Here is a 25,001-nt window from a genome sequence, read left to right on the forward strand (position 1 = left end):
ACTGTTTTGTACCTGAGACATGCACCGAGGGGAAAAGAACCTACTCAGCCTGTCTCCTATTGTCTACATTCCCATTGTCTTAGTGAGGATAGGATCTTCATTTTTTAAGACAGATACCAGAAGTCACGAATTATCCTAATCCCATCTTTCTCCTGAAGGAGTCTGCCTACCATATTTTGTATTTGCAAGGGAGGCTTAGGTTGGAATTGAAAATGGGCTCAGAGTTGGAGGTGACCGGTGCTGATGCAGTTTGGCTTTAAGGCCCATCCTCATCAAAGATGACATTGGGAACTCAAAACAGTAAATACAGCATTACAGATCAGCATTATGACCCTTCAGCCCTCTTTTCTGATCCCCCACCCACTCCCATTTCCTCTTATAGGTTGCAATCCCTTCAAACACCCATTGAACATGTTGCACTACAGGTGACACAAATGCACTGAAATTGCAGCATTTCCTGATGTAAATACTTCCAATCCTTAAGTCATAATTTGTAATCTCACTGTTCAGACACAAATCAGGTAGCCTTTCTGATTGTGACTGCTTTCACAAACATCATGTGGAATCTGTACAGGCCATCTTTAAACCAGTGTCAGGAACTTTAAATAACAAAAGTAAAGGGGAGCATTATCTTGATTTTGAGAATAACATTGCCTCATTTTTTAAAGAGCTTGAATAATGCAATGGATTCCAACCTCTTATTTTATTTCTGCACCTTGGGTTGAAATTCAGCTGAGACAAATGGACTATTCAAATCTTTCATGCTTTTGCTCATGTTTCAGTACAAGTGCAGTCATTTGCCTTGATCAGAACTGGTTTTGGAGAATGTAAAAATTGTGCCTGTACAAAAAGGAGTGTTCTAAATTTGGAGCATAGTGCAATGTGCTAGTGTCTGCATCAATTTTGGGCTCATGATGGGGATGACTGAATGTAAAAGATCTAGGCTGGTGAAGTTTGACTTGAAGGCAGTAGTATGTGGACAAGAGGCTAATGATTGACATCAACTCTCTTCAAAATGTAAAGTTGTTTCATTTAGTAAGGTGACAAAATATTGATATCTTTTTTTAGGAAGCATCTCCAGCACATTACTGAATTTGGACCCAGGCCTGTTGGGAGTCCTGCTAATGAAATCCTGACTGTGAACTACCTGTTAAAACAGATCCAGGAAATCAAAAGAAAGGCAGTAGCAAATAACATTGTAGTGGATATCCAGAGACCAACTGGCTTTTTCAGCATTGATTTTCTTGGAGGTTTCAGTAGCTACTATGATAATATTACCAATGTTGTTGTGAAGCTAGAACCAAAAAAAGGAGCAAAACATGCAGTGCTTGCAAACTGCCATTTCGATTCAGTGGCCAACAGTCCAGGTAAATAGTTTTTTTTTTGTTCTGTGCTTTTTTTTTACTGCCCTTTGCCCTGAATAATTGCACAGTAATCTTATAATCTAGTTCCAACTGGTATTTCAGGTGTGTACACTGTAACTTGACAGTTTCCCAAGGTGGCATATGGGTCAATGACATTTGAAATGGGTTGGATTTTCTGTCTGACAGCTCATGTGGAAAGTCAGGACTGCAAGGCTTACTGAAACTAAACAAATAAAAGTTCCACATGTGGTGCTGCTATATAAAAAAAACACCTTTCATTTAATAGAAGCTCGCTTGAAATAAAGGACCAAAGTGTCAATTGTAGTCTCTTTAGGGTTATTTAAGGACAAAACACATGTCTTTTGAGACACAGTTCCTTATTTAGTTTAATCACTCTGCTCCCTCCAGACCCCTATATAATTGCTGATCCCAGCAGGCATTACTTTAAATTGAGCACATGGGACTGCTTACCCGTGCTTATGTTATTAAAGCCAGCTTCCTTATGTTGAAAGTGAAGTCAGATTGTAGCTTTAGTGTGCCAAAGATTGGAAATATAGCTAACAGAGGGGGAGACCTGGTCATTTACACTTGGCTATACTTCTGAAATACCAATTACATCTAAATTGCGAGGGATGGTAGTAGTGGATGTGTAGTGCTGGAGATGGGGCTCCATGTTTGGAGGTCACGCCAGCAAGGGAACTATTGAGGCGTCGTAGAGAGTAGAATTTCTGGAAGGCCGTTGAATGTTTTTCTACTTGAAACCAGAAGTACCATTTTTTAACTCCAATATGTGTGATGTTATCTGGTTCTCATAGACTAATTGCAATATTTCTGCTCCGTTTTACAATTGTTAGGGAAATAATTTTGTAGCATGTAAGACAGAATAGGTACTTTAAATGGGATGCAAACAGTGAATTAGAAAACTGAAAATTTCGGGTCAGGTCCCTAATGTAATTCTTTGGAAATGAAACTCTTAAATAATAACTCTTAAATAACCTGATCACATTTAAAAGTCATTTTTTGTAACTGTAGGCATGTATCAGGATAAAATTAAGATTTTAAAAATGAACCGATTTTCCTCAATTTTTAGGTTCTTTGTGTGAATAGTTTTGTTCGTGTTTTTTTTTTTAAGGATTATTAGCATTCCTGGAATTTTAATACCTGTCTGTACAGGTTGTTCTGCTATAATGCATGTTTCATCAGTGCAAATTGGCTATAACATGATTGATGTGGACGTTGTTTGGATAATGTGAATAACGTGATTTTCTATAGTGCGAGGTTGCAGTGGAGCACAACTGTCACGTTATTGCACAACGGTCTACATAGAAAATGTCTTCATTTTACATGTTAATTTGTAGGAAAATTATGAATGCCAGCATATCAGAATTCATATCGGCAGATCTTAAATTAAGTCTAATTGATCAATGTTCTGTGTTTTGACAGGTGCCAGTGATGATGCGGTCAGTTGTGCTGTTATGCTAGAAGTTCTAAATGCGCTGTCTAATTCATCTACTCCCCTGCAACATGCAGTCATATTTCTTTTCAATGGAGCAGAAGAGAATGTTTTGCAAGTAAGTACAGCATTTACTGATATACTGGGATACTTGCAATACAAGTATCAAAATGTTAGCCTTTTTGAACTTGAATTCTTCACCTGTACATGTGTTATGTCTTGGCAGGCAAGCCATGGATTTATTACACAGCACCATTGGGTTAAACTAATACGGGCATTTATTAACCTCGAAGCTGCTGGTGTAGGAGGGAAGGAGCTTGTTTTTCAGACAGGTAACCAATTGTTTTGACTGTAACAGAGACTGTGGTTGTTTTGTAATACTTGTTATATATTTTCTATTTAATTAGAAGCATCTGGAAGGAAGACTGTAGACAATAAGAGCTTCCTAAAATCTGTTCCTGCTGGAGTAGAAGTAACCTTTAGAAGAAGGACAGATTGCACCTGAATTGGAGTGGGGCTGATATACTGGCAGGAAGATTTTCTAGAGCTGTGTGGGAGGATTAACACTGTTGGGTGGTTTGTTGTGGAGGGGGTACCCAGGGAGACAGTAAGAAAAGAGATTGCTCGCTTGATGCGGTTGGGGAAAGGAGCAACTCGGTCAGGGCAGATAAGAACAAAGCAGAGAATGAGGTAGGACTGATGAAATAAATGCAGTTTAATGCTAAATGCCTAACAGGTAAGGCAGATGAACCTCGGCATGGTTGGTAACATGGGACTGGGATATAATAACAACTACAGACTGGCGCTGGGGTGTACAGAACTGGCAGCTTTATATTCCAGGGTATAGATATTATAGGAAGGATAGAAAGGAGGTGGAGTGGTGCTTTTGATAGGGGATAGCATTATGGCTATACTAGGAAGGATATTCCTGGGAATATGCCCAGGGAAGTTACTTGTGTGGAACTGAGAAATAGGAAAGGGATGATCACCTATTGGGACCCCCAATAGTCAGCAGGAAATTGAGAAACAAATTTGTAAGACAATCTCACTTGTCTGTAAGAATAATAGGGTGGTAATGGTAGGGGATTTTAACTTTCAAAGCATGGACTGGAACTACAATAGCATTAAGGGCTTAGATGGAGAGGAATTTAAGAGTATAAAGGAAAATATTCTGGTTCAATATGTGGATGTACCTACAAGAAAAGGTACAAAACTTGACCTACTTTTGGGAAATAAGGCAGGGGAGGTGACTGAGGTATCAGTGGGGGAGCACTTTGGGGCCAGTGATGATTGTTCTATTAGTTTTAAAATAGTGATGAGAAAAGATAGACTGGATCCAGAAGTTAAAGTTCTAAATTAGAGCAAGGCAAGAAAATGGAAAGCCTTCAAAAATGAGATAATGAGAGTCCAGAGACTGTATGTTCCTGTTGGGGTGAAGGGCAAGGCTGGTAGGTATAGGGAATGCTGGATGACTTGGAGAAATTATGCTTTTGTTTAAGAAAAAGAAGGAAGCATGTATTGGGTATAGACAGCAGGGATCAAGTGAATCCCTAGAAGAATATATAGGAAGTAGGAGTGTACTTAAGGTAATCAGGAGGCCAGAAAGGGGACATGAGATAGCTTTGATTCTACAAATACATTAAGGACATAAGAGTAACAAGGGAGAGAATAGCGCCCCTTAAAGATAAGCAAAGCCGTCTATGTATGGAGATGGGGAAGACACTAAATGAGTAATTTGTGTCAGTGTTTACTGTGGAGAAAGATATGAAAGATAGAGAACATGGAGAAATAAGTAGCGACATCTTGAAAAATTGCCATATTACAGAGTAGGAGGTGCTGGACGTGTTAAAATAGGTAATCCCCAGGTCCTGATCAGGTGTACCCTAGAACTCTGTGGGAAACTAAGGTCGTGATTGCTGGACCCCTTGCTGAGATATTTGTATCATCAATAGCCACAGGTAAGGACGTGTCAGAAGACTAGAAGTTGGTTAATGTAGTGCTACTATTTAAGAAAGATAGGAAGGGAAACTATAGTCTGCTGAGCTTGACAACAGTGGTATGCAAGCTGTTCCAGGGAATCCTGAGGACAGGATTTACATGTATTTGGAAAAACAAGGACTGATTAGGGATAGTCAGCATGGCTTTGTGCATGAGAAATTGTGTCTCACTGACTTAATATTTTTGAAGAAGTAACAGAGGAGTGGTGAGGGCAGAATGGTGGACGTGATCTATATGGACTGCAGTCAGGACTTTGACAAGGTTCTGCCTTGGTTAGCAAGGTTAGATCACATGAAATGCAGGATGAACTAGCTATTTGGATGCAGAACTGGCTCGAAGGTTGAAGACAGGGAGTGGTGGTGGAGGGTTGCTTTTCAGACTGGAAGCCTGTGATCAGCTGTGTGCCACAAGGATTGGTGCTGGGTACACTGCTTTCCATCACTCATAAATGATTTGGATGTGAACACGAGCTGTGCTTAGCAGGTTTCTCGATGACACCAAAATTGGAGGTGCAATGAACAGGAAAGAAGGCTACCTCCGAATACAACGAGATCATGATCAGATTGGCCAGTGGGCTGAGAAATGGAAGGTGGAGTTTAATATAAATAAATGTGAGGTGCTGCATTTTGGAAAGACCAATCAGGGCAGGACTTACACACTTAATGGTAAAATCTTGGGGAATATTGCTGAACAAAGACACCTTGGAGTGCAGATTCATAGTTCCTTGAAAGTGGAGTCCCATGTCGACATGCTTGCTTTTATTGGTCAGTGCATTGTGTATGGGAGTTGGGAGGTCATGTTACAGCCTTATATGACATTGGTTAGGCCACTTTTGGAACACTGCATGCAATTCTTTACTCCCTGCTCTAAGAAGTATGTTGTGAAACTTGAAAGGGTTCAGAAGAGATTTACAAGGATCTGGCCAGTGATGGAGGATGTGAGCTATAGGGAGAGGCTGAATAGAGTGGTGCTGGAAAAGCACAGCAGGTCAGGCAGCATCTGAGGAATAGGAAAATCGACATTTCAGGCAAAAGTTGATGAAGGGCTTTTGCCCGAAACATCGATTTTCCTGCTCCTCTGATGCTGCCTGACCTGCTGTGCTTTTCCAGCACCACTCTAATCTATACTCTGATTTCCAGCATCTGCAGTCCTCACTTTTGCCTAGAGGCTGTTTTCCCTGGAGCGTCAGAGGCTGAGGGGATTACCTTATAGGAGCTTATTAAATCATGAAGGACATGGATAGGATGAATAGCCAAGTCTTTTCCCCAGGGTGGGGGAATCAAAACTTAGAGGGCATGGGTTTAAGGTGAGAGGGAAAAGATTTAAAAGTTACCTAAGGGACAACTTTTTCACGCAGAGGGTGGTATGTGTATGGAATGAACTGCCAGAGGATGTAGTGGAAGCTGGTACAACAACATTTAAAAAGGCATCTGGATGGGTGTGTGAAAAGGAAGGGTTTAGAGGCATATGTGCCAATGAACCAGTCTATATTATTTTCGACCGGACCTGAAAAAAAAGGCTGGTGTTAGTCCGTATTAATTTGTGCTTGTTTCTGTTCTTGCTTCTCCGTTCTGTCCAAAACACACTTTTACTTCATTTTTCCTTCATTTTCACTTAATTCTGCCAGACCAGCTGGCTAAGGTCAGGACATCTGTGGCTTTGAATCTGTGCGGCGTGACACTGATACTGTTCACCGATAGAACGTCTTGTATCTCATCAGTTTGTTCTAAATACAATTTGCTGCAAAAAAGAAGCATTCACAGGTGGCCAAGAAATCTGACAATAGTGTTATTCCAATTTACAAATTGACTGCAGTTATTTTGACATAGGTAAGTAGATTTGTTTTTCCACTTAGCTGGGACTGTTAACTCCTAAGTAAACCGTAGCTGGGTGTCCTGTTGCTGCTGACTTAGTTTGTAGAATGCCAGCAGCTAACAAGATGTGGGTTGTATTATTTACATTGTGTTTGTATGAGGTTTAGTTAAGAAGACTGATCAGAGAAAGTTCGAGATTCTCCTGCACTTCATCCAAGCTGATGTATTGCATCCGTTGCTCCTGATGTAGTCTCCTCTGTATCGGAGAGGTCAGATGCAGACTCTGGGAGCATTTCATGCACTTTGCACACATCAACCAATCTGACCTTCCAGTTGCCCTTCATTTCAATTCCCCCTCTCACACCCCTGGCAACATGCTCATCCTTGGCCTCCTCCACTGTCAGAGTGAGGCCAAATGGAAACTGGAGGATCAGATGCAGACTCTGGGAGCATTTCATGCACTTTGCACACATCAACCAATCTGACCTTCCAGTTGCCCTTCATTTCAATTCCCCCTCTCACACTCCTGGCAACATGCCCATCCTTGGCTCCTCCACTGTCAGAGTGAGGCCAAATGGAAACTGGAGGAATAGCAAATAATATTTTTCTTGGCGAGCTTACAGCCCAATGGCCTCAATATCGACTTCACCAGCTTCAAAGTCCCTCCACCCCAGTACCCCAGCCTTATCGAATGCCCAGCCCAACCCCCCTCCTCAGCTCGACCTGACCTAACCTGTCCATCTTCCTAGTCACCTATCTGCTCCACCCTTCTCACTGACCAATCTCAATAACCCCCTGCCTGCGCCTGCTTATCACTATCCCACCTACTCTTTCCCCAGTCCTCCTCCATGCATCCACCGCACCAATTATCTCCATTTACATCTGGGCTGCCCTCCCCAGTCCTGGCAAAGGATTTCGGCCCAAATATTGGCCCAAATGTTGCTCAGATGTTGTCTGGCTTGCTGTGCTCTTCCTGCTTGGCATGTATTAACAGAAGTTAGAGGATTGGTTGTTTTCATCCACTGGAGGTTGGGGACAGATTTGAAATGAAAAATTTAATATGATGATAGTTTGTCAACTTCAAGTTAGCTGTGTACTTTTAGCTGCAGTTGTATCATAGATATTTAAGCTCCCAATGTTAGGTCTTATCTTCCAGTCTTTTGATAAGCCATATCTTCTGCTACCGAAGCCATGTACTGTATATGCATGGGTCACCTCCGTTCTTGACGACTCAAACACGCTTTTGTTGGGTTTATATCTTTCAACCCCCAAATACTTCAAAACTGGGCTGCAAGTGTTCTCTCCCCATAAAGTCACTGTAGCACATTGGTTTCCTGTGTCTGTCACCTTAAATTTTCTTGCTTTCATTTATAAAGCTGTCCATGATTTCATCCTGTTCTTGCTGCACAATCTTCTGCAGCTCCATTTCCCATCACCCTCTGCCCACCCCTGTCTCTGGCCCTTGTGCACCTACTTCCGACCTTCATCTCACAATTGGAAGCAGAACATTCAGCTGTATAGATCTTACCATCTTCCATTCACTTCCTGAATCCCTCTTTCATTTTGTTCTTTTGGTTTGAAAAAAACGCTTCTACTCCCATCTTATTGATTTATTTCATTGTACGCATGGTCTGGGAAAGTTTTGTGACTGTGTTATGTTAAATTGCATTGTTGCAGTAAGAATCGGATTTGTGATGGTTCTGTGAAGGGATTTCTGAATCGTTTATTTGGAAGATGGCACCTGATAAAGCATCCCATTCCTAAAATGCTTCCTCCTAGCAACAGTTGTAAAATCATACAAGAAAAGTGGGTAACACACCATGCATTAACTTTGGCCTAGGCTTGAGTTCAACCTAGACTGATAAAATGGTGCAAGATCCAACCGGTTTCGTCGATTGTAAAACTGATGTGGGATATCATGAAATCTTGACTGAAACATTAATGAGCTAAATAATGCTTTGGATGTCTCGCAGTAGGCCTTTGCGAATGGCAGCAAGCCAACCTTTGATGTTAGTAGGCTGAACAAACCCATACCGAAGCAGTGCTGCCATACTGATGCTGATGTGGGCATTTTAAATCAGTTCTGGTGTCAGGAGAAAACCTATCAGCGGTTTCTGGGGTATTATGTTTGCAACTGGTGTTACTGATTGATATGGTACCTGTAACAGTGTCTCTTAAGTTGTATCTCCAGTTGATGGGTTTGTGTGGAATAGTTTTGTTTCACACTAGGGGTAAAGATCATGTATAAATTTGGCGTTCGGTTTGTGACCTGATTCACCCCAAGGGATGCTCCCTGCAGGTGGAAGCTTTACTCAATTTTACTGCAGTTGGATTGAGGCCTAAATCTGGATTTCCACAAAACTTTGGAATTGATATGAAGTGGGATGGCTTTACACGAAGTTTTGTATTGTAAATGTATAAAGTACCATTTCACATTGCACTCTAAACTATTGTCGATGGACCTGGTTACGCAGTAACACCAAACATATGGAAGTTTGGATAATGTTTGATTTCTTCAGATAAATATCTGGCTTATTTAAGTTTTCAGTTGTATAATGGCATAAAATGGGATTTGCAACTGAGTTTACAATAGTATAAAACATGAATTTGCTGTCTTTTGAAGCAACCAGCTGGAAACACTAGTAGAATAGAATGGAAAATATTAAGAATCCATAAGTTATCTTAAAGTCGATTTATGCACCATTATAGTAAAGTGGTTGGCGAAAAGCTGAAGTCTCCTCAACCCACACTATTTCCATCATCCCCAGTTCAGCACTTGAATATCTTCATTGTATGTTATGCACAGGAAGAAACACTTTATCTTTGGTGCTATCCACTAGCCAAATCTATCATGATTTTCTCACAATTCTGTATTTTTTCCCCTTCAAGCATTTATCCATTTCTGTTTTGAAAGTTACTCATGAATTTAATTCCAGATTGTTATAACTCATGGTTTTTTAACAACTCTTTCCTCATGTTGCCTCTGGTACTTTTGACAGTTAATTTGATTCTCTGTTCTCTGACCTTTGAGACTGAAAGCAGTTTATCTTTTATTCCAGAAGTTCTCCTCTTGGGCTTCAAGAGTTTTTGTCAAATCTTTTTCTTGTAACTTATTGACAGAATATCAGTGACCAAGCCTTTCTCCACAGATATTGTTGCATTTGTTGAATTTCTTTCACTGAATTCTGTTTTCCTGTCCTTTTAGCATTCCCTGCTGTATGGAGAACTACTGTAGCCCTTTCATATGACTGAATGTATATCCACAGGTCAAGAGCAGACCAAGTTAAGGACAAGAGTTAGAATGCTCAGACTGTTGTGAAGATGGGGAGAGTAATTGTACATTGGGATACAGGAAGTTAGAATTTGAGGTTTGTAAAAGGGAGGGGGGGGGGGGAGGTGGTGGAGAGTATTCACATGGTCCCTTTAAAAGATGGTGTTTTTCTATGCTTAGAGATTAAAGTGTGTGTTTGGCAGTAGCTTGAGTTTGGCAGTTTATAGCGAGCCTGAACTGAAACATCTGTATTGAAAGGCTGTACAATTAGCAGGCCAAGCAGTATTTTTTAATCACAGCAATAGGTTTTAAATTTAACAAATTAATTTAAACCAGGCACTTAGATACCAAAAGCCTATTAAATTTAAATCTGATGGTTTTGACAATGTAGGATCAATCCTATTTCAAGAAATTAATATGCATCACTGGTATAAAAAAGGGGGCAGCTGGATAAAAACCCCAGACTAACTGCCACCTGCCAAGCTAAGAATCCTCAGCTCTAGAGAGAGAAATTGGCTCCCACAGTCTGTGTATTAGAGAAAGCATCACCTTTAAAATAAAAAGGTACCAATGACTTTCCTGATGAAGGAATTGGAAGAAACATTCCTGTTGGAAGAATCAGAGGAAGCGTTCCTGACAGAAGAACGACGGAGGAGGCACAGAACATTCCTAAAGTCATGTAACCTGGCTGTAATTTCGAGAGACTAAATTCTATTTGTTTTGAATATGAATGGGAATTGTATTTATTGGAACAGCCTATCATTAGAATCTTGTTTTAATTGATGTCATCACTTGGACTTGTATTCAGAGCTAGTAATGTTGAGCTTTGGATGAACAAGGCCTGACGTGATATCTAGAGGGTTTCACTCCAATTAATTACTCGAATTTGTAATATTTTCTCCCTGTAATCCTAAGAATTGCTTTTTATCTCCTGAAGGTCCTGAAAATCCCTGGTTGGTTCAGGCATATGTTCGTGCAGCCAAACATCCTTTTGCATCTGTTGTTGGTCAGGAAGTATTTCAGAGTGGCATCATTCCCTCTGATACAGATTTCCGAATCTATCGGGACTATGGCAACATTCCAGGTACAAATGTTTCTTTATTGGTGATTGTGTTTTTAAATAAATTATGTATTATTAATAATACATTAATTCATACAAATCACTGAATTAAAATATTCCATTTTCAAGCATTCTTCCTCATTTCTCCCATTTCTTTCCTTTTCGAGAAATCATTTATCTTGAATGCCTAACACAGTCAAAGAGTCTGTTGAGTAGCTTTTCACATTAGCCCACGAGCATGTAATTGCATTACCACTACTCCCCTTCTGAACTATGATTTCACATTCCCTATTCCAGAGCTGCCAGCTGGCTGTTGCATTGCTGAGGTGGTGATTGTGCACCCCCTTTTGCGATCCAAAGCATTATCCATCTCAGCATATTGAAGATTCATGGTGTGTGTTATTAAGAAAATTGAGGCAAAAATATGCCATTTTTAAATAGGGAAAGAAAGTGGCTCAGACTTAGCTTGTCTATATTAATTTTATTTTCACCATTGCTAAAATGGGAACCAGAACACAAGAAATTGAACTTGGAGAGGGTCACCAATGTATACAGTATTGATACAGTATGCAAAGAGGGTGCTGGTTGCTGCATCATTGTTAACCTCAATCCAACCAGGTAAATGTTAATAGGTTAGGGTATTGCCATGGAGAAGGCAGCAGGGTTTGGAAATTCCCATAACCTTTTCTCAGCAAGAAAGGTGCAATGTATGCACAAAAACTCTTTTGCCTACACAGAAGAGTCCTGCGTTTGAATATATCACAGATTTATATACACAAATCTTAAATTGGTTTCTGGTATAATTTTCAATACGGACTAGCTTATATAATATTCTCCATTAGGAAAATCGCAATTCATGCTGGACATTGAGTTTTGCGAACATGGTTGGCATTCTGCCTGCTGCAGACAGCCAAAGGGATTTGTTTTTAAAGAGTCCACCAGTTATACAGTCTGCAGACCTGGCAACACAGTGGCAGTTAAACTCACCACATTGCACATTTGGATGGTAGGCAGAACATTTTGTTTTGGCTTGACAGCAGTATCCTGTTCATGGAGGATAGCACTGGTTTGTTTACTGCAAAGTAGCAGCTAATTACAACAACTTGCTTCACCTATTACTAAAGTTTTTGAGATACCTTCCCCTTCAATGTTAATCTGACATTCATTGGGCACCATTGAGGGCCTGACATATATATACACAATGTTCTTTCATGAGTTGGCATGTTATACAGCAAGTGTAATTTGATAAGGGTAGCAATTACTACACTTTTTATTCAGTTGATGTGCGATCTGTTTACGTGCACTTGCTTTCCTGGATTGTTTAGAGCCTCATCAGTGAAATGAGCATTCAGGTTTCATTACTTTGTTACACTTTAGTAGTAAAGTATGTTCTCGTCTGTTTGTTTGAAGATGTTCCTCTATGTACTTAGATATAAATCAGTTAAAGAGAAGCCTTTACTCTCTGCTTTGAATACAAACTTGATTCCAAAAAAATTATCTTCGATTGTACTCTTAGTTTTCTTTTTAATATACTGGATGCATTGTCTATTCTGAGATAATGTAAAGGTTTACTGTGTCACTGATCTGCTTGGGAGTATCTTATGATATTATTCTTTTACAGGAATAGACTTGGCTTTCATTGAAAATGGTTATATTTATCACACAAAGTATGACACAGCAGATCGGATACCTCTAGATTCCATAAGAAGGGCTGGTCAGTATCCTATAGAACAGCAAACGCTGTGTTATTAATGTGTTACATGCAGTTACATCTTTGGGTACTTTCTAATTATTGTGGATGATCAGATTCATTTAACACCCAACTAGTGTCAGCCAGGATTAGCTTAATTTAGAATCACAAGAATTTACAGATCAGAAGCAATCTTTTGGCATGTTTGGTATTATTGGCTCCAGAAATTCCTATCACGTAGACCCAATTCCCGGCCCTTTCCCTCCTTTTAAACTCAAATTTATTCAGTTATCTTTGCAAACTTGTTGTAAGTTATGTTTCCACCATGGCTTGGTTCCATGCTTTAGTAAGCTGTGTGCATTTTTAAAAAAAATAAACATTTATTTAATAGTTTTTTTCATGATAAATTTACATTTCTAGTTACCAGTGGGGAATTTACTTCTAGTCTTTAAATGAATAATCTTTTTCCCATCTCAACCTTTTTTGATCAGTGAAATTTCTCCTATGGCACCTTGCATCCTCACTACTTTCCAAGGCTGTGCGCTGAAAATATTTCTGTAAAGTATAAATAGTGTAATAGTGAACTTTGAGCAAAGCATTGTTCACTGACAATTCTCCCTGGAGAATGTTGCACCATTAAATCATGCAACTTTAATTAAAGTTATTTCATATTCATTCAACATTCCATTTTGTGGTACCATCACCTCACCTGAAGAGGAAAATACAATTCAATATTGTTTTTATGACAGAATAGTAATGTGAACATTATTTTCAGGCAACAAATAATTCTGATTTATAACCTGTCCTTAAGAATTCATTACACTATAGTCAGGCATTAAAACTTGCACGGACACTTCTCACCTGTCAGTGTTCTTTTGTGGGAGTTGAAACGCCTTATTCATATTTTGCCCCAAGCACGGTGAAATATTCAATTCTACCGTGCACTGATGTTGAGTTTTTTGGGACTTTACAGTCAGACGTTTAGCTGTGTAAATTAGATTTGGTTGCAGATGCCTGGTTTCAGAAATTGAAGGATAGCCAGGAAGTCCATTCAAACTCTGGCTTCAAGCCAGACACTCAGCCGTGACAAAATATCCGCAATTGAGCTGGGTCTGACCAAGGGTGCTTGTTTAGGCTACTGTAATGACATGGTAAATTTAATTTGTTTTCAACAACCACTTGTTCCTGAGGATTCAAGATAAGTCAGTTAAAAGAAAAGCAATTCTTATGAGTGGCTGTTGCATATGTTTACATTTTGAGTGATTCGTGGATGGTCTGTACTCAAAATATTTACAAGGACAGCAAAAACTGGAAAAGTTAGTTACCTGCAGGAAAGTATGTTGCAAATGTTTGCTTTCTTGGAAGTACTTTTAAAACCACTGATATTGGTAGAGCTATGAATGAGATATCTTTTGAAATGCAAGCATATGAAAGTGGGCAGTGAAAGACCAGATGGTTTAACAAGCTTGCCCCACCTCTTGCTGCCCTTTCATGGCTGCGCACTTCTCTACCCTCCTTTCCCACAGCCATGTCACCACCAGGACCAATAAGCATTCAAAAAAAGCACTGGAACATCTTTCAGGAAGTTGAAATTGATCCAGGAGACAGCATAGGTCAGATATTACCAATAAAATCACTTACATTTTATATAATTATGGCGTCCAGTTCCCTCTGAGGTGTATAGAGGCTTAGCAATTCTCACATCTTTCAACAATGTACTCAAGAAGTGCTTGATTCTTGATAAACAGCCAAATTCCTAGTCCATTCCAACTCTGGCACAGTTGCCCTTGTTAGGTTCATTTCCTGAGGTTTCGCGCACACCAACTCCTATAAACAGTTAAAGTTTATTAAAGCTTGTACAAGTTAGTTGACCCCTTTTTATCCTCCTCACAGGCATGTGAAGTCAAATCAGAGGCCCTGAACAAAGAAAACACATCCCCTTTGTACAAGTCAGTTGGTCATGCTCACAGATACTCTGGCCACTCCCCCACAGTCACATGCCACTCAAGACCAACTCCAGCCACTCCCTCACAGTCACATGTTACCCCAGGTAAAATGGTAGGATGAGGTCATCCTCAGAGATAATGCAAATGTAAATGCCCTAATTTTGGGGAATTGTTATGCGGACTATTTCCTGACTCAGTTATTCCCCAAGACAACGTAGGGGGTGATATACCTAGCTTCAGAGGATGTCTAGAAAGTATTTCTGAATGGAACAGATTGAATGATAGTTTAATTTGATAATAGTAGAGGGAAGAGTAGCAAATTACTGTCCAAATGGATGGGAGTCATTCGTATTCTTGCATGAATGTCGTCCCCACCCAAAGACAGTGCAGTTTAGCCCTTTAATATTACATTACTATGCAGAGGGATAATCCAATTTAATCTTTTAACATTACATTCCACCCTTTTATCATTCCATGATAACCACCTAGATGACAGTACCAGTTTTCATAAGACTCTGACAGCCAGTATTTAAGCAAGTTATTGATACACAACATGCAATGATTGTAACAACAAAAATTACTAATCCATGCAGTAAATAGAATTTCTAATGTCCTCCCACATGGGGAAAAAAAGTTCACCAGTAAAATTCTTCAATCCATAGTCCTTAGTCAACCCCCTCCAAGTTAACTGGAAATGAGCTAGTCATCCAAAATCTCCTTCAGTAAAGTCCAAAACAAAATTCAGTCTGTCCTTGTACACCATTCCATGGAGAAATCTGAATTCTTGGATAAGGGCAGTTAAATACTTAACACAACTGACAAGACCTCCATTCTTGCTAAGATGCTTCAGAAGGAGGATACCAGTGCATCAGAGCATGCAATGCAGCAATGGCAGCTGCAACAGTGTAGGTGAACGCAGCATTTGTTGCTGCTTCTGCTCCAGCACTGCTGTTAAATGTAACAAAGTCAACTGACTGTTGTGATGTTAGCTTGATCAGTGAACCTTCATATCCCTAAAATGATTGAAAGAGAAGGTAATGCTCACATGGTTTAATGTCCATAGGAAGGCCACTGACAAAAAGCATTCTTCACATCCTCTTCACAGTTGTTAGCTTCTTCACTTTTTGTGCTCATGATTGGGAAGCTGATTGAATCCAATGGATTCTGTTGTGGAGGGGTGGGCGCTGGTCTGAAGGCATGCTTTACCTGTGAATGGAGAAACTCTAGAGACTGTTAGCTGCTGGAAGTATCTCTGCATTTCTTTCTTTCCTTCCTTGCCAAGGTGGTTATCAGTATGAAGACAGTCACACATTTAACTACACTAAATTGTGACAGTCTATTTCAACATTCTCAGTCATCTTGATGTATGTTACTCTGTTCACTATTTCTGTCATTATCAAGTTTTATACAATCTATAAGCTTCTAAACCATACTGCCTAAACAATTCAATCCATTATAAACATCAATCAATGGTCTTAAAATCAAACCCTCCGGTACCCCATTCAGGTTATTGAATTTTTTTTTTCTATAACATATTAATACTTGGTTAATGTGAAAGCTGTCTGGAAAAGTATTTCAAAAGTCAGGAATAGCAAGAAAGCAATAAAACGTTTCCTGTGCTTAAGCTAGTTTCAGTTCAGATTTAAATCTCAATTATTCATGGGAAACAAATGCAGAAGATATTAAAATATGCTCTCCAAATGAAACTTCCCAAATAAAACAGTGGCAACTTTGATAGAGATTATATGAAGAGGGCCAATAAAGTTTTAACAATAATTGAAAGAACTTAAACAGCTCAGCCTCAAGTTCTAATATTCTGGGTGTAGGGTTGCTCGCTGAGCTGGAAGGTTCATTTTCAGACATTTTGCCACCATACTAGGTAACATCTTCAGTTCGACCTACATCCTGAACCACAATCTGAGCTACAAATTTAATATTCTCTAAAATTATAACAAAAGCATCAAAATTAAAATACACCCTTCTTCTTGTGAACAGTCTGCATTAAAAAACAGCAGCAAAGATATTATAATACAATACTCTCATCTGGCTGAAGTGTGACCACTGAGACAATTGTTTTGTTTAAACCGGCATTGTGGAATTTGAAACAAATCAGGGGCTCAAGGCACTCAATTATTTGTATTAAGGTTACAAGTTTGATAATTTTAATAAGAACCTAATGTACAGTTTCAAAGTTTAAGCAAAATCTGCCCTATTACATAGCCCACAAAACATACTGAATTGAGATCCTGATTGAAATAAAGCAAAACAGTTACTTAAAAGGATTTTCTGAACCAGGATTTTAACAAGCCAAAATATTTAAATATCAAACACTCTCAGCATGGCGCAATTTACATTGAAACGTTTCCCCCTCGACCCAAGTATTAGTACAACCTTAATTTCAGCGTTTCTCTTTTTCTTTGAAGAGCCTCTGGTCAGAATTCTTCTCATTTTAATATGGGAGAAAAACGTGCACATTTGAAGCTCCCCTCAGTTCATTGGTGATAATCCATGAAATGGAAAACGAGGAGTCAAAAAAATGGAGGAAGTGGCCCCAAAAGATCTTCACCAGATTCCAACAAGAATAAATCGCGTCTATAGATTCCCAAGCAACCACCACAGCGCAAAAATAAAACACAAGCATTGGTCCAAGATTCCCAAAGCTCTGCAAACCCCACAGCACCTGATGTGTGTACACAGAGATCACTAAAATATCCTCACCTCGGAAACCGGACCGAGGAATGCCACCCCACCACCGGACGTGGCTGTGAAGGGAAGTAAGACCAGTTGTACCCTCATGATGAAATCACACCCACAAAAAGAGAAAAGCCTCGCAGCTGACCACACGGTGCGACAGTCCAAGCCACGCCCCTCCCCCAGAATAAAAACTCTCAGTCGAGTCCACAGCCCAGAAATTGAGATTCCCACAACAAAAACTGGACAAAGCTTCCCTGGCAGTCAATGCACTTTACTGTTGAGATCCGAGTGGACTGGCTCCACTTTCTCCCCCATTTCCCAGTAATGCCATATCATCCTAAAAGTACTTCTAAGGGGAGGTGTAAGGGATGACTCTATGAAGTATGAACTAACGACTCGCTGAGTGAAGAACCTACCCCTAACATCAGTCCTATATCTACCCCCCCTTAATGCCATATCATCCTAAAAGTACTTCTAAGGGGAGGTGTAAGGGATGACTCTATGAAGTACCAAATTCTGACTTCTTTTAATGCTTTTTCACTTTACTTCTCATGGGGACTGTAACCTGCCTTGTACCCTGGGGATTCAACCCTTTTTTACCGTGCAAGGCGACTCATTGGTGTGCAAGTGTGCAAGTTACCTCATAGATTCCATCACCACTGTGTCCCAGGAGATGAGGGGTTGATTGAGTGGTAGGTTCAGAGAGAGATCAAGGTGAAGCTTACCTTGTGGGGGCATTTGTCTCTCTCAACCAACGATCGCTTATTCTGTCCACCTGGAAGCTCCGTGTATGTTGGAATCCCACCGCTGCCAGCATATGTTAGATTCGTTTCCCGAGGTTTCATACACGAGACAGAATTCACACACCACTCCTGTAAGCAGTTAAAGTTTATTAAAGCTTGTACAAGCTAGGTGACCCCTTTGACCCTCCTCGCAGGCATGCAAAGTCGAGTCAAAGAGGCCCCTAATGAAAAAGCACATCCCCTTTATACAGGTCAGTTGGTCATGCTTACAGATACTCTGGCCACTCCCTCACAGTCACATGTTACCCCAGGTACAATGGCAGGATGAGATCATCCTCGGAGATAATGCAAATGTAAATGCGCTGATCCTGGGGAATCGTTATGCAGTCAATTTCCTGTCTTAGTAATTCCTCAGGACAATGTAGGTGTGATATACCTAGCTTCAGGGGGTGGCTAGGAAACATTTCTGAAAGGAAGAGATTGAATGATAGTTTAATTTGATAGTAGTAGGAGGAGTAGTAGCAAGTGACTGTCCAAATGAAGTGAGAGTCATTCACATTCTTGCATGAATGTTGTCCCCATCCAAAGACAGTGTAATTTAACCCTTTAATATTACATTACTGTCCAGAGAGAAATTCCAATGTATTCTTGTGCTAAACTGAAATAACTATGTTTTCCCTTAATGAAAAATGCATTGAGAGTTCATATCAATTTAGAGAAATCTGCTTTGATCAATATTGGAATATGTCCTTTATATTTGAAGTGATTCCCCTACCATATATGTTTATTCACAGAAATAGAAAGTGGAAGTAACTAAAATAATTTAAAGCACTGAGTTTGGTTTATTTGAAAGCACTACATTGTCTAATGGTCTTTGTAGGTGATAATATATTATCTGTGTTGGAGTACTTGGCGACATCTGCAGAACTGGCTGATTCAACACAATATCGCCATGGGGCCATGGTATTTTTTGATGTACTTGGATTATTTGTTGTGGCCTACCCACAACGAATTGGTGCTATAATCAACTATTTGGTGGCTGTGGCAGCTGTTCTCTACTTAGGAAAAAAGTTCTCAATATCAGTAAGTCAAGGTGAGTCTCTTCAAATTATAAACTCTCTTTGGTGCAATGTGGCTTTTTAATTCTGAATATATTCACGTTTTAATGAAACATCATTAGAGTTAAGATAACATTGCAATTAATATTTGTCTTTGTGGCACAAGTTAGTTGTATTCACTTTTGGTCAGAAGGTTGTAGGTTCAAGTTCCAGCATAGGACCTGAACTCAGAAACCGAGCAAGTTTTGCATTGTCAGAGTTACTTCCTTTGTATGAACCAATGTTTTAAAAAATTCTCAAGGTCAAGGACCAGGCTCGCAGGAAAGTAGTCTGACACAGAACAAACAGCCAAGAGGCGAGTCTGCTAGAATATAAGTGTTTTATTCCCCGCAGCGTCGCCACAACCAGGTCTCCCGGGTCTGGCTTATACTCACTCTACATGTTACCGGAACTGGGAGCCGTCAGTTCTCGTAGAGTGGTTGCCAACAACCCACGCTCGGCGGTTAATCGTAACCCCGGAGCAGACTCACCGAACTGGAGACTTTTCCAGCTGATATACTCTTTTCGAGATCTAAACATTCATGTGAACAGCAGAGCAAGGCTAAAAAACACATTCCATTCTGGTTACATACAGATAAGAAGATTCACACGGGGAGGTGTGTAATAAGATTCACACGGGACTAAGCAACACCTCCATTCCGGTTAGATTCACACATGTATTGGGACATAATTTTAACCCTTTCACCACATTCCACTGCTTGGCCCAATACATGTGTTACATTATGATTCACACATGTGTTGGGACATAATTTTACACCACAACCATAAAAGAAAATCTGCAACTGTTTGCTCATGTTTCAAGTGGACTCTAAAGTCACTGATCCATGATGTGGAGGTGCTGGTGTGGCCTGGGCTAGACAAAGTCAGAAATCATACCACACCAGGTTATAGTCCACAGGTTTGTGTGAAGTCACAAGCTTTTGGAGCACTGCTCCTTCATCAGGTGAAATGAGAGGGAAACACACAAAACACAGAATTTATGGGCAGAGAGATTAAGGGGAGAAAGATTAAAAAAAAGTCATACAAATGGTGTGAGTGCAGTGTCGAATAATAAGTCTCTACAGATGACCAAGGGTGTTAGACGGTGAGAGTAAAGTGTCAATGGCTGAATAACAACTGAAGGGATGACCTGTAATCTGATTAAATGAGGCAGAGAGATAATTACAAAAAAAAAGTGACGCTGGAGATAAATCAAATGACTGTAATAACATGGAACAAAAACAGAAGCTATTGCAAAAGCCCAGCAGGTCTGGGACCATCTAAGAAGAAAAACCAGAGGAAATGTTAAATCTGATTTTTCTTCACAGATGCTGCCAGACTGGTTGAGCCTCCCCAGCAAACCCTGCCCATGCTCTTGATATACAGCATCCACGGTTCTTTCGGTTTTTGTTTGATTGGAATAAAGTGATAGGTGTAAGAGTCTCATGTCAAAGGTAATAGGTAATCCAAAATTGTACAAACTGATTAAGGTAGAGAGATCATAACAATTTATTAAGATGTCAGAACAGGACAGTAAGGAAGATTTTGCAGATACAGAACAGTTTGGTGGGGTCACGTAGCGTGACATGAATCCAAGATCATGTCTGTCCTCATGGGTATGGAAAAAGTGAGGACTGCAGATGCTGTAAACCACAGTTTAGATTAGAGTGGTGCTGGAAAAGCATAGCAGGTCAGGCAGCTTCTGAGCAGCAGAAAGATGGAGGGAATGCTCTATTCCCGATGAAGGGCTTTTGCTCGAAACGTCGATTTTCCTGCTCCTCTGATGCTGCCTGATCTGGTGTGCTTTTCCAGCGCCACTATAATCTAGACTTCATGGGTATGAAACTTAGCTTTCAGTTTCTGATCAGCTGTTCTGCATTGTTGTATATCTTGAAGGCTGCCTTGGTGGATGCTTACCCGAATATCGGAAGCTGAATGTCCTTGACCGCTGAAAAGTTCCCTGACTGGGAGAGAACATTCCTGTCTAGCAATTGCTGTACGGTATCCATTCATCTGTTATTGTAGCATCTGCATGGTCTTGCCTGCAGTGTATGCGATAGACAACGTTGGTCGATTCATGTGAGTATCTACTGTGTACATGGTAGGTGGTATTCCCATCTGTAATGGTAGTATCCATTTCGATGATCTGGCAGAGGTTACCGTGGCAGGGTTTTATGTTGTTGCGATCGATGTTGCCCTGAAGGCTGGGTAGTTGTGAAGTTGTGTTTAACGTTTGGCGGTTTTTTGAAGGTGAGAAGTGAAGGCATAGGGATGATCTTGGCGAGATGCTCATCGTCATTGATGACATGCTGAAGGCTGCGAAGAACATGGCGTAGTCTTTCCGCTATGGGGAAGTGCTGGATAACAAAGGGTGCTCTATTGGTCGTATCCTGTGTCTGTCTGCTGACAAGGTCATTGCTGCTTTTCTCTGTGACACATTAGAACTGGCAATTGATGAGTTGAGCATCATATCCTATTCTTATGAGGGCATTCTTCAAAATCTTTAGGTGTCCATCAATGACAACGAGCATCAAACTAAGATCATCCCTACACCTCCAATTCTTGCCTTCAAACAACCGCTAAACCTTAAGCAGGACAACATCGAGGTATCACCACACAAACCTGCCATGGCAACCTCTGCAAGACATGTCAGATCATCAACATGGATGCTGTCATCACACGTGGGAATACCACCCATCAGATACAAGGCAGATACTTGTGTGACTCACGCAACAATCAGCAGACAGGAATGTTCTCTCCCAGTCTGGGAATGCTTCAGAGGTCAAGGACATTCAGCCTCCAATCTTCGGGTAAGCATCCTCCAAGGATGCCTTTAGAGATGCACAACAACACAGAATCACCGAGCAGGAACTGATAGCCAAGTTCCATGCCCATGAAGACCGCCTCAACCGTGATCTTGGATTCATGTCAAGCTATGTGACCCCACCATACTATTCCGTATCTGTAAAATCTTCCTTGCTATCCTGTTTTGACACCATTACCTTGATAAATTGTTATGACCTCTCTACCTTAATTAGTCTGTACAGTTTTGGATTACTTATCACTTTGGTTAGACCCTCAGCATGTAACTTTCATACCTATAATGTATCTTTTGATCTCCTCTGCCCATAAATTCTGTGTTCTGTGTGTCTCCCTCTCACTTCACCTGATGAAGGGGCTATGCTCCAAAAGCTTGTGATTTCAAATAAACCTGTTGGACCATAACCTGTCATCATGTTATTTCTGACTTTGTCACTGATCCAGGAAGACTGCGGTTTCTTCCAGGGCACTCTACAACTTTTCTAACCCAACCAATATCACATATAACATATTAATCGGTCATCAGTTTTTTTTTGATATTGTGGACTGAGTGACCGTTTTGTTTGTATAATCACAGCAGTTCAAAGTAGAATATCGCATGTGAAAGACTTTAACACATTTCAGACGTGACTAGATGCTTTTCAAATATAAATCTGACTTTTCATGTGAGTTACCTGTTATCACAAGGTGTTCAAGATTATGAAGGCGACAGTATGAAGATATAAATAGAAAGTTTCATCACGTGATTGCATGCAACAGAAATTGTTTTATTTAACAGGAATGACATTATGATATAAAGTCCAGAAATATGTAGATATTTTTCTTACACGCAGCAAGACTGTGCTGATAATTCTGTTAAGTCTTATTAACATTTTAGATTTGTGTTGTGCAGATAAATTTGAGGCAAATTATTTTTGTTAATGACATTCTCTTAAATTTGCTTAGGGTGTATATGTATAAATATAAACACTTTTTGTTTGTGAATTAGATTGAAATATCAGATGTTCTTATGCTAGTGAATAATTCTGGAACTCTATCAGTGAGACAATGAACAATGGTTCCCTGGGCTGTGCTAAATTAGCTGATCTCAATCAAGGCAGCATTATAGATACAGCTATTAGGTCTGATCCCCTCTAATGTAGAACATCAAAGTTTGTTGATGTTCCTCCATATGTTCATGTGGAGAATGCGTATGATGATCTTTGAGGTGAGGTCATTGATGGGCTGGGCTGTAAATTAATAGTTTGCTGACTTCTGCTTTGCAGTGTCCGCAAAGAATGGACTGAAGAGGAGAAAAAAGCACTTAGAAGGATAGTAAACATGAACTCATTCAGACTTCTGCCCATATCCAAGCTGTTAATGAATCCCCTTTGTTTGTTGATGTACATTGGCGGCCTGTGCACAACACCTTGATTTTTAAATTCTCATCCGTGTATGACTTTGTCCCTCACCCATCTCGATAACTTCCACCTCTCTTCTAAACACCCATTCTCCCTCCCCCCCCCCCCCCAATACTATGTATGCTGTTCTGTTCTTAATGCTCAATTATTAGAATTTAAATGGCATTCTTTATGTTTCTGTTAATCCTATAGAGTGTAATTGGTGTGATTATTTGCAGGATCACACTACAGGAGGGATCTCCTCTATGGAATTGCAGTCACAATAATGTGCTGGTTTATCATTTTTGTAACAATCCTTATTGTAGCAGTATTCGTGTCTCTGACTGGACATGCGATGTCCTGGTACTCCAACTTCTACGTTTCTGCTGTATTGTATGGGTCAATAGCCCTTGCAAAGCTTATACTGATTCATACACTTGCAAAAAATCTTTATTATGGAGTAAGTATACTAGTTATCCTTTTAATTTGTTATTTGTTTTGCATGTGTTAGTTGATATCTGCTTAATGCTTTTCTCTTCTATTTCCTTTTTGTTTCTTCTCCTTCATATTGACTGAAAGTCTATGTGCCTGATCTGATACTATAGCTTTTGACATTTCAGTTTGTGGAATGTACTGCTGCTTTGACTTGGCAGAAGTCAGGCACTGGGATAGTAAGGAGAAAGAGGAGAAAAGAATGCAATTTGCAACCATCTTTGACAGGCATACTTTGACCAAACCAGAATTCAGAGCTCATGAGTCATATGAAATAGGCTAAAAGTTCCTGTTTATGTACACAAGGGTAACTCAACCAAAACACCTTTTCCCCATCTGTACGTAACTCTAGAGTCAGATTATGCCTTTTGTATATTATCCAGTTCAGTAATATTCAAATGAATCATGTGCGCTAAAGGTTCAATGGGCAAGAGCCATAGGCATATATCTGGGACGGGGATTTGAATTAGGAAGCATTTTCAGCAGCTTGGCATTCAGTTGCATGGGAACTGTGAATGTTAATCATGGTCACTGCAGTTCGTTAATTGGTCTCTGTGGTGTTTGTCTTTAATTACGTTTATTCTTGTCATACCAAAGGATATGGTCGGAATATATTGAAAATAGTGATAGTGTACATAGTGATTTAAATTAACCAACATCAAAGCTAAATTTTGAGTAGTTTTATTTTGTATAGGAATGTTTTGTGTATGAAAATCATAGAGTCATAGAGATGTACAGCACGGAAACAGACCCTTCGGTCCAACCTGTCCACGCCGAAGATATCCCAACCCAATCTAGTCCCACCCGGCCCATATCCCTCCAAACCCTTCCTATTCATATACCCATCCAAATGCCTCTTAAATGTTGCAATTGTACCAGCCTCCACCACTTCCTCTGGCAGCTCATTACATACACGTACCACCCTCTGCGTGAAAAAGTTGCCCCTTCGGTCTCTCTTATCTTTCCCCTCACCCTAAACCTATGCCTTCTGGTTCTGGTCTCCCCGATCCCAGAGAAAAGACTTTGTCTACTTATCTTATCCATGCCCCTCATAATTTTTTTAAACCTCTATAAGGTCACCCCTCAGCCTCCGACGCTCCAGGGAAAACAGCCCCAGCCTGTTCAGCCTCTCCCTATAGCTCAAATCCTCCAACCCTGGCAACATCCTTGTAAATCTTTT

The 25,001-nt window shown here is 40.1% G+C and overlaps 1 protein-coding gene across 3 annotated transcripts in view; it reads left to right on the forward strand.

Moving 5' to 3' along the window:
- LOC122562325 (endoplasmic reticulum metallopeptidase 1) overlaps nucleotides 1–25,001 on the forward strand; it is a 46,172-nt gene that overhangs the window by 1,196 nt on the left and 19,975 nt on the right. For all 3 annotated transcript variants that reach the window (XM_043715208.1, XM_043715199.1, XM_043715216.1), the window contains exons 2-8: nucleotides 1,069–1,367; nucleotides 2,808–2,935; nucleotides 3,044–3,149; nucleotides 10,838–10,984; nucleotides 12,582–12,674; nucleotides 18,914–19,126; nucleotides 23,569–23,789. In XM_043715208.1, coding sequence (XP_043571143.1) covers nucleotides 1,069–1,367; nucleotides 2,808–2,935; nucleotides 3,044–3,149; nucleotides 10,838–10,984; nucleotides 12,582–12,674; nucleotides 18,914–19,126; nucleotides 23,569–23,789 — 1,207 coding nt within the window. The remainder of the gene's footprint in view (nucleotides 1–1,068; nucleotides 1,368–2,807; nucleotides 2,936–3,043; nucleotides 3,150–10,837; nucleotides 10,985–12,581; nucleotides 12,675–18,913; nucleotides 19,127–23,568; nucleotides 23,790–25,001) is intronic.

Source organism: Chiloscyllium plagiosum, chromosome 2, assembly GCF_004010195.1.
Source record: "Chiloscyllium plagiosum isolate BGI_BamShark_2017 chromosome 2, ASM401019v2, whole genome shotgun sequence".
Lineage (NCBI taxonomy): Eukaryota > Metazoa > Chordata > Chondrichthyes > Orectolobiformes > Hemiscylliidae > Chiloscyllium > Chiloscyllium plagiosum.